Source organism: Colletes latitarsis, chromosome 1 (genome assembly GCF_051014445.1).
Source record: "Colletes latitarsis isolate SP2378_abdomen chromosome 1, iyColLati1, whole genome shotgun sequence".
NCBI lineage: Eukaryota > Metazoa > Arthropoda > Insecta > Hymenoptera > Colletidae > Colletes > Colletes latitarsis.
The window spans coordinates 36561371-36579078 of NC_135134.1; the positions used below are offsets into that span (position 1 = coordinate 36561371).

General features: G+C 34.2%; 1 protein-coding gene across 4 annotated transcripts in view; it reads left to right on the forward strand.

Annotated features, from left to right (window-relative positions):
- LOC143343449 (protein couch potato) overlaps positions 1–17708 on the forward strand; it is a 401571-nt gene that overhangs the window by 301239 nt on the left and 82624 nt on the right. For 3 of the 4 annotated variants that reach the window (XR_013079967.1, XM_076768360.1, XM_076768379.1), the window contains exon 5: positions 1692–1833. Coding sequence is in view for 3 of the 4 variants with exons in the window: in XM_076768360.1 (XP_076624475.1) it covers positions 1692–1833 (142 nt within the window). In the remaining variant the exon portion in view is untranslated. The remainder of the gene's footprint in view (positions 1–1691; positions 1834–17708) is intronic. The other variant, XM_076768370.1, reaches the window with a different exon arrangement.

Here is a 17708-nt window from a genome sequence, read left to right on the forward strand (position 1 = left end):
TTTGTTTAGTTATGGAAGTTTAGTATGACTGAATGATAACAATTACACTTTTGCACCTGGCTTTTTTACTACATAAATAATCGCAGTAGTCACTTACATCTCCAAAACACAAACAAAATTTTGAAAAAATAGATCATCGTTTATAATACGAGAAAAATAACAGTGCTTCTGTCTTCATAATACAATTTCAAAATGTTCTCCATTATGTTCTAAGCGATAATACAATCTGTCGTGAAATTCACTTCTCGTGTGTAATTTTTATTGATCTGTCAACATTCAGTCATAAAAAAAATAAAGAACTTTCACATGTAAACTTTATTATTATTTTATAAAATATCCGTGTAAGATAAAATTTGATTAAAAAAAATATTTGACAAAAGTTACAAAAGTTTGTTCTTTTTAAGAATTTTTAAATAAAAATACAAGTTTCTATTTAAAAAAAAAAAGGTTAGCCTGCAAATAACCTGGAAAGCGTTCGATAAATAAAAAATAAATAAAATCGTTGTATTTTCCCCTTAAGACCAACTAACCTTTGTATTTAACATTTTTCCTGAATATATGTTGTTTCCAAGATATCTAAATTCATAGTTTTCAAATGAACACCCTGTATCTATTGTTTTAACCCTATAAAACATTATATCGATATGTCAAACAAGAAGTAACGATAAGACATACATAGTAGAGAAACTTACGTGAAAACAATAGTTATATAAATATACAGTGACAAATAAATCTTTTTATCATATCCTCATCGCACATATTTTATTGCTTCTACATGCCTCTTACATTCACGTAAGTTCATTTCTAACCTTTCTCTACTAATATTATATTTTCTGATTTCTTTACTAATGTTCATTATATTATTCTCGCTTCCGTCGATTCTGCGTTAAAAATGGTGGAGGAAGTGTTCTTTCCTGTAACTCGATATCATCTTGTTACGAAGTTTTACGACGCCCCTGGGTGCGCCACTGTAACCACGCATATCTATATACTCGCATACACGTGATATAATCATTTTTTTTTTTTTCATCACACCACCCGCAACTGACCTCACGCAACTTGCAATGTCTGATAACCCTGTGTAACCGGTTCTATACGAGAGATACGAAAACATCCTCTTGTCGGATGGACACGTTCGCTGAAAACACCGCGGAACAGACTAACGAACGACCCACTTCTACCGGTACCCACCTATAGTACACTGACACGTATTACACAAACACACATCTACATACACGACCTTGTGCTAATTTCCCTGTAATTTTGTCACCAGTCCCCTCAAACCCTTATCGTCAGTTATAGATCGTTACCAGAGATCGTTTTCCCAAAGCTTTCGTCGTCGGCCGTATCGATCCTCGATTCCGAACACAATGTCTAGTATCACGATTCAAAAAATAGAGTTCCGTACGCGAACCGACGCGAAATAAAACTAATTACGAGCTCGTCGAACGATGTTCTCGAAACGAATATCGGTTTGAAAATAGTGGATTGGTTTCGTTCGGAATAGATTCGTGTAAACTTCGTTGACGAACATATCAGACGCGAGCCGGCAGTTGCGATTGGGCTGGCAACGAAAGCTGAGGATCTGATCGCGATACGCTTGAATCCAGAATGTTCTATCTGTTCTCCACACCAATCCAGCCTCTGATCCGTGTGCTCCCGGTTTACTAATTTAGGGAATCTATTTGCAGCAGGGGGTTAGATTCGATCCTGATATGCCACAAACCATACGTTTGGAATTTGCAAAAAGTAACACAAAGGTTAGCAAACCCAAGCAACCAGCCGCTGCAGCAGCCACCTCGCACCCTGCTCTGATGCACCCTCTAACTGGACGTAAGTATGCACCGCCACTCGTTCACTTGCTGGATACGTCTCACAACTATTCTCACCCACTGCACCGACTACAACGTATCTTCCTTCCTGTTGTTTCTCTCTCTCTCTCTCTCTTTTTCTCTTTCTCTCTCTCTGTCTCTTGTTTTTTTCTTTTTTTTTTCCTTTTTTTTTTTTAATTTTTTTAATACATATCCTGACTACCCACACGGTCCTCGAGTTAGACGTGGTTAGAACAAACGATTAAACTCCCGCCTGTGCGTTGATACCAAATCGCAACGATTGTCTAAAGTCGACGGTCACGCCACATCGAAAAAAAGTTAAGCAACGTGTTGTCGAGTACACCACTTTGGGATGGGTGACCGCTTTGGGAAATATTGCGCGTATTATTAACATTATTATTATCGTATACTGTTTATATTATACCTCTGTGACGATTTTGTAATTTACTTGGGTTGTTCGGAAAGTAATTTTGTTTTTTTTTTATGAAAATGAAAGATGATTTTCTTATAGCGAATAAATATTTTATTGAATTATATATTGCCCATTCTGGTCCAACACCTTTTGCCATCTTCCTGGCAGCAGCATGATTCCATGCTCATAAAATGTTTGTTCTTTACTGGCAAAAAACTGATCCAGGTGATTGTTGATCTCACTTGAAGTAAAGGTTTTACCGTCTAAAAAATTTTGTAGAGACCGGAACACATAATAATCAGAAGGTGCCAGGTCTGGAGAATATGGTGGATGTGGCAGTGGATCTCATCCAAGCTGTAAAAGCTTTTAACTAGTTACCAAACTTGTATGAAGTCTTGCATTGTCGTGGTGGAACACTACACCTTTTCTATTGATCAATTCTGACCTTTTGCGTTTACATGAATCATTCAATTTGTCCAGCTGATGACAATACACTTCAGAATTGATGTGTGAAAAATACGAATTCCTTGAGATCCCACCAAACAGACAGCATCATCTTTTTTTGATGAATATCGGCTATCGAAGTGCTTTGAGCCAGTTCATCTGTTTTAACATTATTGTAGACAACCCATTTCTCGTCCCCAGTGATGATGCGTTTCGAAAATGGATCGTTTTCTTGACGTTTGAGAAGCAAATCACAAATTTCTTTCCATGAGAACATGAGGAATCCATATGTCGAGCTTTGAGATTAAACCTAGGCCTTTCAAATGATCATGAACGATCGAATTCGATAAATTTAACCTCTCAGCGACCTCACGAGTTGTCATTCGCCGGTTTGCGTCAATTAATGCCTTTATTGAGTCTTTATCAGCTTCAACTGGCCTTCCAGAACGTGATGCATCTTCAACATCAAAATTGCCGGATCGAAATTTTGCAAACCAGTTTTAGCACTGGTGTTCTATCAATACATGTTCTCCATACTCATCGAATAATTTTTTTCTTGCTTGAACAGCATTTTTACCTTTTCGATAGTAAAAAAGTAAAATATGCTGAAAATGCTGTTTTTTACTTTCCATATTTGATAGGGCACCAACCAAAAACTACTACGTAGAATCAATCGAATTTTTTCACACGCAAGCCTTGCTATATCAGCAGTCAAAATATACAGGGTAATCGGCCACACCTGGGAAAAATTGTAACGGGAGATTCTAGAGGTCAAAATAAGGCGAAAATCAAGAATATCAATTTCTTGACTGGGGCTTCGTTATTAAAAACTTAAATTAAAAAATTTCGAATCATTCTGAAAAAATTATTTTTGGTTACGGAGGTCAATTACGATCATTTTTTATGAATAGACCTACCTTCGAATTCCTACCCACTTTCGAGAAAAAAATTCGGTTGTGTTGAAATTTTTCGGTGAAAAAAAATTTGTCAAATCGTTCTAAAAAAATTATTTTCGATTGCAAGAGTCGATTGCAAACAATTTTGGTCATGACACATATCCCCAAAATTCTACGCATTTTCCAGAAAAAAATTCCTGACCAAAAATCTAACATGAGGCCAGAAATGCTCCTCTGAAATTTCATGCGAATCTTTAAAATGGCATAACTCCTGAACGGATTGGAGGATTTTAATGTTTAAAAATGCAAACAACGCGTATTTTGGTGGAGAATATGTAGAAATTCTAAAAATACTCAAAAAGTTGTTCCTTGACTTCGCAAAATGAGAGAAACCCCATAAAAATGGTTAAATTTTCAAACAGTCATAACTCCTACAATAGTGAATATATTTCATTGAAATTTTAGGGAGAACTAGAGTTTGTGGATACCTACAAAAATGTATTAAACAACTTTTCTGTATAGCGTCAAACAAAATTACTAAAAATGCGAAACTATTTTATAAGAAAAATCGAAAGGGGATAGATGTCTAAATTTCTCGACCAAAAAGAAAGTTTCAAATCGTTTGGGAAAAATTATTTTCAGTTGCGGGGGTCAATTAGAATCATTTTTGGACATTACACATACCCCTCAAATCCCACATATTTTCGAAAAAAAAATTCCTGACCGAAAATCTAATATGAGGCCAGAAATGCACCCCGAAATTTCATGCGAATCTTTAAAATGGCATAACTCCTGAACGGATTGGACGATTTTAATGTTTCAAACGGCAAACAACGTTTATTTTGGTGGAGAATATGTAGAAATCCCCAAAATATTTGAAAAATTATTCCTTGACTCCGCAAAATGAGACAAACCCCATAAAAATGGTACAATTTTCAAACGTCCATAACTCCTACAATAATGAATATATTTCATTGAAATTTTGGGGAGAACTAGAGTTTGTGGATACCTACGAAAATGTATTAAACAACTTTTCTGTATAGCGTCAAACAAAATTACTAAAAATGCGAAACTATTTTAGAAGAAAAATCGAAAGGGGGTAGATGTCTAAATTTCTCGACCAAAAAGAAAGTTTCAAATCGTTTGGGAACAATTATTTTCAGTTGCGGGGGTCAATTAGAATCATTTTTGGACATTACACATACCCCTCAAATCCCACATATTTTCGAAAAAAAAATTCCTGACCGAAAATCTAATATGAGGCCAGAAATGCACCCCGAAATTTCATGCGAATCTTTAAAATGGCATAACTCCTGAACGGATTGGACGATTTTAATGTTTCAAACGGCAAACAACGCGTATTTTGGTGGAGAATATGTAGAAATCCCCAAAATATTTGAAAAATTATTCCTTGACTCCGCAAAATGAGACAAACCCCATAAAAATGGTACAATTTTCAAACGTCCATAACTCCTACAATAATGAATATATTTCAATGAAATTTTTTTCTGAAGTAGAGCTCATGTGTACATACAAAAAAGTGTTGGACAACATTTCTGTAGTGTCCAAAACAAAATTATTAAAATTGAAAAACGAATTTTTAAGAAAAATCGACGGGATAGGTGCCTAAATTTTTCGGCGAAAAAAAAAATTTCAAATCGTTCTAAAAGAATTATTTTTAGTTGATGGGGTCAATTATAATCATTTTTGGTCAATAGGCATACCCCCGAAATCCTACCCAGTTTCGAGAAAAAAATTTGTTACCGAAAATATAATGTCTAATCATGAATGAATGATTCCCCTAAAATTTCTTGTGTTTCAAATTGTTCTGAAAAAATTATTTTCTTTTGCGGAGGTTAATTATAATCATTTTTGATGAATAGACATACCCCCGAAATCCTACGCAGTTTCGAGAAAAAAATTCAGAAACGTGGACTTTTTCAGCGAAATTGAAAAATTTCAAATCGTTCTCAAAAAATTATTTTTAGTTGCAAGGGTCGATTGCAATCATTTTTAGTCAATAGACATACCCTTGGAATCCTACCCACTTTCAAGAAAAAAATTCGAGAAAGAATGAAATTTCTCGACAAAATTAAAAAATTTCAAATCGTTCTGGAAAAATTATTTTCAGTTGCGGGGGTCTAATTAGAATAGTTTTTGGTGAATGGACATACCCCCAAAATCCTGCGCATTTTTGAGAAAAAAATTCAATAGGGGTTAAACTTTAAACGTTAATAACTTCTTAACGAAGCCTCCATCAACAAATTGGTATTCTTGATTTTCCTCTTATTTTGGCCTCTAGAATCTCCCATTAAAATTTTTCCCAGGGATGGTCGAACAACCTGTATATTGATCATGCGACTTAAGTGTGAAGTTGTCTGTGAAAAAATACAATTAAGTACTCTGTTGGGAAAAAAACGAAATTACTTTCCGAACAACCCAATATTATGCAAAATTAATAATAGGTTAAGAATGTTATTAGAATACAAAAAGAAATTCGAAGATACGTACATTTATCTGAACTATATTAATTATATTCACGCCTGAAATTGCATACGCAACACTCTGCAACGACATTTTGAAACTGACATTCAAAATGGTATTCGCAGTTCGTGTCAATGTTCGCTATCGATAAACGAATCGCGTTAAATGTTATTTTAATTGCCCGGATCGTAGCTACAGTTTCGTTGCAATTGTTACTTTCGCATTTAAAATTGGTATTCGAACGAACTCTGCGGTAGAGGCGTTAATATCAATTTAAACTTTCGGAACGATGTAACCGTGATATTCAATTGTTATGGTTTTATCGAATTGATTATCGTATTTCCACTTCCGTTCGATCGTTTTAGTGCATTTTCCCCGTTCTTTTTGGCTACCTCGCGGAACGATAGACATCGATACTTTTGCTTGATCGATAGTTCGTACGATGGACAGTTGACGCGAATTTGAATACGAACTTTGGCGAAGAAATACGATTTGAATGGGAATGTTCCATGTTCCGTTCGTTTGTGTCGATGCAAGTACGAGTGCCTTTAATTGTTGCCCCTTGAATTATTTCATACTCGAGAGAGAACATCGACGTATATACGTATTTTTCTCGAGGCAAAATTCGCATCGATATTGAATTTCTGTGCAAGAGTTAGGTAGGTCGTTGACGACGAAGGGGAAAGCGAAGATGCATCCGGTGGAATGCGATGCGATCGATGTAGCGCGACAGGAATAAAAAGAATGGACCGAGGCTCGAGAGGGATCCACTGTGGATGTTTGTTTTACGTCGTCAATAAATATGCATTCGTGTCGGAACGTTGGAGAGACTTCTTGAAATAAACGGAAGGTATCCGTTAGCGGAAAAGGCGGTCAGGGCAGTGAATTTTATTGCAGAGTCGCTCGATTTCAACCCTCCGCAAATGTGCCCGTAATCGAGATAACGGTCGACCGAACGACTGCGTAAATGTAACAAGATGTTACTTTTTTAACTTTATCGAACATATTTTTGGTTAGGAAACATTTTATTTTATTAGGGCCGCGCTTAAATTTTTACGTTTCACGGTGACTTTCGATCGAGGTTTTCCAAAGCGCACTGCTGGCCAATATTGTAAGTTCGCTTCATTTTTGGTTCATTTATTGATACGGTTAGAGCTGTTCTTTCTTTTGCAGAATTACGTAAAAAGTAATGGGACAAAATTCAGCAGTATTTACGTAAACAATGAATAACCGTTTTTAAGAAAAATGCTGCTTGCAAGATAAAAACATAGGCTCCGTTATAAATAATCATTTATTTATAAACTAATTACAATGAAAATTGTTCTTAATAATCGGTAGCCGATCCACGACGGTGAATTAGTTGGAAAATTCTTGATTTCATACTGTTTATAAGATTTTCTGTCATACCTTGATCAATTCCTAGCCACGCGATAACATTTACTGCTTTTAATTTCTGCACTGTAGAATATTTTATATTATTTCGATAAATTCACCAGACGAGTATTCCCCATACATTTTCCATAGAATTTACATCCGAAGAATAAGCTGGCCATATGTAATTTTGAATATTGTGGTCTCTAAACCATGCTTGAGTACTGGCACTACGATGGATAGAGGCATTGTCTTCTTAAAATTTAAATATTATTGTATTATGTTCTCCGACGTACGGGAACAAATATGTTTCTAAAACTCTTTGATAATCTTCTAAAGAAAATTACAACATTTTTTTAATAGCTTTATCTTTCGTGTATTTTTACGTAATACTGTAAAAAAAAACAATAGTTGCAACTATCGCAATAAATGAGACAAAAATGAAGTGAATTAATAATATTGATCAGCAGTGTATGTTGGGCAATTTTGCAATTGAAATTGTGGCGCGCATGTGGCCGCACGATGGCGACTTACGTTGGAGTACTGGTCGACCGTAGGGAAACCCCCGAGTGAAGCTCGCCAGTTGGTCGCGGGGAATTCTCGTGTCTGTTGTATTACTATTCGAAACAGTTGTATAAAACCCAGACCTAGTCCTTTAGAAATTGCATACGGTCCCTGAAAAATTGTAACTTTCTCAAAAACGACACTGTTCATTGTCGACTACAGCGGAAACCCTTCACGTGGCGGCAACATTATCTTTCGTGTATTTTTACGTAATACTGTAAAAAAAAAAACAATAGTTGCAACTATCGCAATAAATGAGACAAAAATGAAGTGAACTTATAATATTGGTCAGCAGTGTATGTTGGACAATTTTGCAGTTGAAATTGTGGCGCGCATGTGGCCGCACGATGGCGACTTACGTTGGAGTACTGGTCGACCGTAGGGAAACCCCCGAGTGAAGCTCGCCAGTTGGTCGCGGGGAATTCTCGTGTCTGTTGTATTACTATTCGAAACATCTCTTCTTTGCTACCTCTGTAATTTCGCTTTATGGTGTATTAGACTTGAATAAATTACATTTCATATTACTATCGGACCACAGAAATAATTATAATTCTGTCCATACTGCCACGGAACATCTGAACTTTCCGATAGTGGAATGAAATTTGTATAGAAACACCATGATTCACTGAAATTCATTCGTTCCATGCATTATCACTGGTTATAAATCGGAATCTTCATTATCGCCACAGTACGTCTACCGCGAACCGAAGATGTAAACAAAGTCGCGAGTTTCGTGTTCGTAAACACAGATTCAAAGATACCTGCCGAGGTACGAAATTTGTCTAAGGACAATAACATTTACTTAGGTCTGTAACGTCACTGATGTCAGGAACATCGTCTCACTTCAAAGAAAAGCAATATTAGGAGAATTTAATACTTTATTTTACAAACGATTTAAAACAATTTCATTTCTATTAGAACGTAACGACGAAAAATTGCAAGTTTGGAAGAAGACTGAAAAATAGAAACATATCGTGACGCAGATGATTTGTTTAAACTTGGTGAAAATTATGGTAAACATTTTCCAAAATTTTTTTTTCGTTCCTAACTTTACATGACACTGGACGTCATTATACTGCACATTGTCAATTTTGATACAAATTTTTGTACGATATAACAAAATGTGTAGCGTTTCGTTAAAAATATTTATAGGGGCCCACCTAAATAAACAGAATTGCGTTTGTGCATTCTTGTACTTTCAGAAAAAATAGTTTTTATAATATCTTGTGCAACATTTTAATCATATTCTCTATTCATATATGTGTTTTGTTTACCTTCTTTTATGCATTTTTTAATAACTTTCATACACAATTGTGAAGTGATCTTATAATATTAACCAGCAGTGTAGAAGGGAAAAACGCATTGAAAATCCAAAAAAGGCTCGAAAAGGAATTTTAATACCGTGAAATGGGCACAACTTAAACGTCACAAATTTTTTCGAATACGGGTTTAAATTGCATTTATGCAAGCATAATCACGAGAATGCTAGACATTAGAAAAAATATCTATTTATTTAAATAACATGCGGTGATATTTGAATAGTTTGCTATCTGGCAAGTTAGTAAATGTTAAAGAACGATTTAACACTAAACCTACCGGCACTTCATGTATACCCATTCCTACCATGACCGGTCAAATAACCAATCTTTCTTTTTCTCTTTTACGAGGCAACGTACTTCTAATTTTAGCATAATATGTATAGAAAGTTGCGTTTTGATGTTTACTCGTAAAATATCCTTCTCTTTTATGTTAAAAAGTTTTTTAATTTTTATCGAATAGAAGATAAAACACCCTTGAAAATGAATTTTGTTCCAAGTCGATACCGTAGTTAGTTCTAGAGAAAACAACTATTTAAGAAAAAGTGCTGGCTAGTAATTACGCAAACATCCTGTATTTAAATTCATTTTCAATTAAATAAACAATTTATAATAAAGTTTTATCCCACATCAATCGTATGATCAATAGGAATTTCTTAAACTTCTTTAAACATATAAAGTCAAAGTAAATGTCAAAATGAACATGGAAGACAGCATAAATTATAGTTGGTGATACGGTCAACAGACTGAGGATGAAATGCCCTTTAAAATGAGCGTTTGTACGAGTCGATAGCTTTATTAGTTCCAGAGATATAGCGATTTTAGTTTCAAGTCGATGCGGTGGCTAGTTACGGAGATATAAGGGTTCGAAGTTTGTTTACGTTTCGCTGTTGCGCTCGCGAGTTCATTGATCAATGCGTAGTAAATTCTTGGAAATACTACGCCCCGAAACTAGGTCACGACAGTCACGTACGCGGGGTAGGTCAGCACCACGCACGTGCGACAAGGAGGTCCGACTCCGATAGACGAAGACAGAGATAATCGAATTAAAAAAATTACCATTTACATAAATTACGATATCTTCGAAACGGAAAGTCGGATCGACAAAAACCAAAAGCCATTTTAAAGGGGAGGCTTTGCCGCTTCTAACAATGCCTCAATAATTAATAAAACACTAATAGTTTCGGAACTGCACGCGCCTAAACTTTTAGTATTCTTAATACGCATTAATAGCGAGAGACAGCGGAATTTAAAAAATTACCTTTTACATAAATTACGATATCTCGAAAACGGAAAGTCGGATCGACAAAAACCAAAAGCTATTTTAAAAGGGAGGCTTTACCGCTTCTCACAATGCCTCAATAATTAATAAAACACTAATAGTTTCGGAACTGCACGCGCCTAAACTTTTAGTATTCTTAATACGCATTAATAGCGAGAGACAGCGGAATTTAAAAAATTACCTTTTACATAAATTACGATATCTCGAAAACGGAAAGTCGGATCGACAAAAACCAAAAGCTATTTTAAAAGGGAGGCTTTACCGCTTCTCACAATGCCTCAATAATTAATAAAACACTAATAGTTTCGCAACTGCACGCGCCTAAACTTTCAGTATTATTAATACGCATTAATAGCGAGACAAAGCGGAATTTAAAAAATTACCTTTTACATAAATTACGATATCTCGAAAACGGAAAGTCGGATCGACAAAAACCAAAAGCCATTTTAAAGGGGAGGCTTTGCCGCTTCTAACAATGCCTCAATAATTAATAAAACACTAATAGTTTCGGAACTGCACGCGCCTAAACTTTTAGTATTCTTAATACGCATTAATAGCGAGAGACAGCGGAATTTAAAAAATTACCTTTTACATAAATTACGATATCTCGAAAACGGAAAGTCGGATCGACAAAAACCAAAAGCCATTTTAAAGGGGAGGCTTTGCCGCTTCTAACAATGCCTCAATAATTAATAAAACACTAATAGTTTCGGAACTGCACGCGCCTAAACTTTCAGTATTTTTAATACGCATTAATAGCGAGAGACAGCGGAATTTAAAAAATTACCTTTTACATAAATTACGATATCTCGAAAACGGAAAGTCAGATCGACAAAAACCAAAAGTCATTTTAAAGGGGAGGCTTTGCCGCTTCTAACAATGCCTCAATAATTAATAAAACACTAATAGTTTCGGAACTGCACGCGCCTAAACTTTTAGTATTCTTAATACGCATTAATAGCGAGAGACAGCGGAATTTAAAAAATTACCTTTTACATAAATTACGATATCTCGAAAACGGAAAGTCGGATCGACAAAAACCAAAAGTCATTTTAAAGGGGAGGCTTTGCCGCTTCTAACAATACCTCAATAATTAATAAAACACTATTAGTTTCGGAACTGCACGCGCCTAAAGTTTAACTATTTTTAATACGCGTTGTTAATCTGTTCTAAGACAGTGGAAACTGATACATTGGAAATTAACCAGAATTTGGTACCAAATTTTGTCCAGTTCAAATATAAATCAACCTGTCAGATGACCGGTCGTGGTAGGCAAGACAGATTACATATTTTTCTCGGGAAAAAAACAATAAGAATAGAAGTGAATATTGTACAATTCATTGTATGTATACTATAAGAAAAGTCGTGAAGTTAAATGGTGCTAAAATAATATAGTGTGTTAGAAATTTTAAACGAAATTTTGAAACTGATCATTTGACGCGGTAGGTTTAGTGTTAAAACAATTTCCTTTCTATTAGAACGTAACGAGAAAGAATTCCAAGTATGGAAGAAGACTGAAAAATAGAAACATATCGTGACGCAGATAATTTGTTTAAACTTGGTGAAAATTATGGTAAACATTTTCCAAAATTTTGTTTTCGTTCCTAAATTTACATGACACTGAACGTCATTATACTGTATATTGTTAATTTTGTCTTGATACAAATTTTTGTACGATATAACAAAATATGTAGTGTTTCGTTAAAAAAATTTATAGGGGCCCACCTCAATAAACAGAATTGCGTTTGTGCATTGTTGTACTTTCAGAAAAAATAGTTTTTGTAATATCTCGTGCAATATTTTAATCATATTCTCTATCCATATATCTGTTTTGTTTATCTTCTTTTATGCACTTTTTAATAACTTTCACAGACAGTTGTGAAGTGATCTTATAATATTGGCCAGCAGTGTAAAAGGGAAAAACGCATTGAAAATCCAAAAAAGGCACGAAAGGGAATTTTAATACCGTGAAATGGGCACTTCTTAAACGTTACAAATTTTTTGGAATACGGGTTTAAATTGCATTGTTTAGAAGTAGAAAACTTGTGTGAGTGTAAGCAACCAACATTATAAGTAACATTATTTTTTTTTTAAGTATTACATTTTATTCAAAAAAACGCATAGTTTATACGTACATGTGATCAGTTATTTAAGTCTAATTATTTATTATTAAACATTTGGTGCACCTAAGTTTCCCTTCATGAACTGCTTCGATCCATCTTGGCATACTACTTACTAATACTTCACAATATTTTTCTGCAATATTCGCCTGTTTTGTTTTAACTCCATAATTCATCAGGATTTTTTTAACGTATCTCATAAGCGTTCACTGAGATTAAGATCATTGCATTATATTTGCAATCATTATTCTGTCGAAGAATGACATATGCGAAGAAAAACAATTGTTTTCACCCTTTAAACTGTCAAATTAAACAGAGATCGATCCTAAAAATCAGGGTGTTCGGCCACCCCTGGAAAAAATTTTAATGGAAGATTCTAGAAGCCAAAATAAGACGAAAATCAAGAATAGTAATTTGTTGATCGTGGCTTCGTTAAAAAGTTATTAAAGTTTAAAGTTCCGTCTGTAGAACGGCAACTTGAAAACAGCTGCGCCCGCGCGATAGTGGCTCTCATTCAGAAAACTGTAAAGCTGTTGATACGTCAGTGAGTAGAGTCTCTCATGCTAAGTGAGAACCACTATCGCGCGCACATTCTACAGACGGAATTTTAAACGTTAATAACTTCTTAAAGAAGCCTCAATCGACAAATTGGTATTCTTGATTGTCGTCTTCTTTTAGCCTCTAAAATCTCCCATTAAAATTTCTCCCAGGGGTGGCCAAACACCCTGTATATTTGGATAGTTCCCTGATAAAGGGACGTAATTTACAAATTTTAAAAAACATTGTAAAAACGATTAACTACTTGCTACATCAAATGAAGAAGCAGCTAGTGAAATACCCACCCTTTTTTCACTTTAGCAAATAAATAATAATCCACTAAGGAAAAAGTGATATATTAATTAGAAATCGTGTCGTACCGACCACAATTCGATAATAAAATTTCAAACATTTATAACATACGCCCTTTTTCCAGGGGATTATTATTAAATGCACGTTAATGGGTTAAACACGCATACAATTGTATTATCTAGCCGTGTACGTGTGTAATCGGGATCTCTACTTCCTGTACACGAGTAGTTACCGCAACGTTTTAACAAGCAGCGATAAGCAACATCCATTGTTTCTATTATACGAAAAGATTTATCGATAGGACATCTTGAAGGTGGACGGTGACGAGCCAAAAACGGTAGACCAGCTAATTTACGGTGGGAAAACTCTCGTATTGTTTTACAATCAAGACGTTCGCACCGTTGTACCTTTTCACTCGCCGAACAATACAGCCGCAAGCAAATATTTTTATTTTTGAAAATAATACGTTAACATCCCGTACTCGGGAAACGAGCGTTTCGTTAGGCGTTTGAAAAGAAAAACTGATTAATATTCTTCGGCCAGCGAACAGTGGAACCCAGAAATACCTCGGTGGAGTTTAATAAGCGAATCCTGTGGTACTAAGAACTCGTTAAACTGGTCGCTTACGAAGTTTCTCGTACGGGGAGAAGCTACGTGAATAAAACATGTCTGGTCGATCTATAAACTTTAAGCGTGAAAACCATTGAAAAAAAAAACGAACAAGATAGAGTAAATGCGGTTGTGGTCAAAGCCTGGACAATGCGTTGAATTATTGAAAGAAAAACGGATAAAAATAACAGAATTTCAGCGTGAAATGGTGCATTCTTTATTTAAATATTACATCGATACACCGAACTTTAGCAGACCACAGTGTCTCGACCAGTTGGACAAAATTTTCTGTCTCTGATGGTACCAAATATTATATAAAGAATTAAGTGCACGTATCTTTTTATATCATCAATATTCGATGACGATCTTTTGAAAATTGATATTTCACAAATATCATTAGAAACATGTATTCTATTATGGTGTAAACGATCATTAAAAACGAGGTGTTACATTTGAAATGTTCTTTTATTCTAGTTTTCAGTCCACGTTTAATTTGACTAATTAACTATTGATAAATTGAATTTATTGGCTTTCCTTATGTTTTTTCGAAAACCAAAAAACGAACTTTTCTTTTGTAAATTCCGTTAAGATTATTAAACAAAAAGCTGCTAGTTTTGTACATTAGATTCATTAAAAACAAATTATGGTAATTATTTACTTCAGGGTTCCAGTCCAACTACTGGAACGTTAGCAATCAACGAGAACTAAATCGAAATACAGATTACAAATGTGTAACAAAGTAACAGTATTTAAATTTACGCTTAATATTGTTTAAATTACTATTTGATATTAAACTTACACAGAGGTTTCTTCGTTTCGTATGTAGCTTGAAAATTCTACTTTATTTCTCTTTATATATATCTTTAGTATTCCCTTAATTATACTGCTTAGAATAAGTAGAGGCTGATGTTTTTGGAGCAGAGATGCAAGAACTGTTTATTTAATGTGTATCAAAGGCATTTGTATGCATTCTCTGATCAAACTGCTGGAAACAATTAAGAAATCATGTCTTTGAAGAATAATTTTGCTATAATACTTTCACTGAACATCTCAACTCGGAGACATTAATGCATTTATTATTTTCACCGAGTAATGAAGAAGTTTGTACAAGCGATTCTCTAATTATACTGCTTGAAACAATTGAAAAATCATGTTTTTGAATAAACGAAGCGGCAGGCGAACAGAAATACTTCACGTTTAATATACATAGTAATATTTTCATTGAATATTTTTTGCCAGTTTCAAACTTTTAAAGTACTGAGTATTTTGCTAAAAATGGCCGTTAAATCAGTTGAACGAGTGATCGTATAATTTCACTGTTGAGAATGTTTCGCGAATCACGTTTCTGAAGGATACAATTTTGAAGGAACAGAGGTGAATGAAATACTGTTTATTTAATACGTCCGCCGGTGAGGTTATTTTAGTTGGCCCTTCTAACTCCGACGCAGGCCATTCTCGTTGTTCAGAAGATAAACAGATTATGTAACTGGATTATAATATTAAATTGAATAAACATCCGACTCCTTGTGTATTCATCAATTAGTTAGTCACCGGTGAGTGGCAAGTAGGAAATGCATTCTATAATAACATTTTTATTAGATATGAAATATTAAACATACAGGGTGCTCGGCCACCCCTGGGAAAAATTTTAATACAGGATTCTAGAGGCCAAAATAAGGCGAAAATCAAGAATACCAATTTGTTGATGGAGGCTTCGTAAGAAAGTTATTAACAATTAAATTCAAAAATTTCAAATCGTTTTGGAAAAATTATTTTTTGTTGCAACGGTCAATTACAATTATTTTTAGTGATTAGAGATACCCTCGAGATCATAACCATTTTCGAGAAAAAAAATTGCTTACCAAAAATATAATTGCAGGCCAGAAATGTCACTCCAAAATTTCATGCGAATCTTTAAAATGTTATAACTTCTGAACGGATTGGGGGATTTTAATGTTTCGAAATGCAAATATCACGTATTTTAGTGAAGAAAATGTAGAAATTCTAAAAATATTCAAAAAGTTGTTCCTTGACCCCGCAAAATAAGAAAAACCCCATAAAAATGGTTTAATTTTCAAACAGACATAACTCAATACAATTGTGAATATATTTCAATGAAACTTTTTTCTAAAGTAGAGCTTATGAGTACCTACAAAAAAGTATTAGACAACTTTTCTGTAGGGTGTAAAACAAAATTACTAAAAATGAAAAAGGAATTTTTAAGAAAAATTGACAGAGGGTAGATGCCTAAATTTTTAGGCGAAAAAAAAAGTTTCAAATCGTTCTGGAAAAATTATTTTTGGTTGATGGGGTCAATTATAATCATTTTTTATCAATACACATACCCCCGAAATCCTACTCATTTTCGAGAAAAAAAATTGCTTACCAAAAATATAATTGCAGGCCAGAAATGTCACTCCAAAATTTCATGCGAATCTTTAAAATGTCATAACTTCTGAACGGATTGGGGGATTTTAATGTTTCGAAATGCAAATATCGCGTATTTAAGTGAAGAAAGTGTAGAAATTCTAAAAATATTCAAAAAGTTGTTCCTTGACCCCGCAAAATAAGAAAACCCCCATAAAAATGGTTTAATTTTCAAACAGTCATAACTTCTACAATAGTGAATATATTTCAATGAAACTTTTTTCTAAAGTAGAGCTTATGAGTACCTACAAAAAAGTATTAGACATCTTTTCTGTAGGGTGCAAAACAAAATTACTAAAAGTCAAAAACGAATTTTTAAGAAAAATCGACAAGAGGGTAGGTGCCTAAATTTTTTGACGTAAAAAAAAAATTTCAAATCGTTCTGGAAAAATTATTTCTAGTTGCAGAGGTCAATTACAATCATTTTTAGTGAATACACGTACCCCCGAAATCCTACGTACTTTCGAGAAAAAAATTCGAAAATATGTGAAATTTTTTGAAGAAACAAAAAAATTTGAAATCGTTCTGAAAAAATTATTTTTGGCTGCAAGGGTCAATTACAATCATTTTTGGTCAATAGATATACCCCCAAAATCCTACTCACTTTCGAGAAAAAAATTTGTGTAGGTGGACAAATTTTATTAATAATTTTGTTAATAACGTCTTAACGAAGGTTCAATCAACAAATTGGTATTCTTGATTTTCGTTTTATTTTGACCTCTAGAATCCCCTATTAAAATTTTTCCCAGGGGTGGCCGAACACCCCGTATATGCTGATAAACAATTGCTGTATGTTTTAACAAATAGATTTAAACACTACACATTTTCGTGTTAACCTACTTTTGTTACATTCTGTACATTTACATGTCTAATAAAATCACAGTTTAGAGTTGTTCGTAAACTTACTGGAGTTTTTATTGGGTTTTATTTGGTTTCAGTGACTCTCATATAATTTTTTGTACCAAATATTTATTTTTGTGTAATATGCGTAGGTTACTGCCGTGATTAGTTGTTTGCAAAAAAAGGTAAATCCGAAGAAGAAAAGTATTATTATCTAATCTACTGCAAATCATATCGTTTTATTGGAGCACAGTGGACGTAT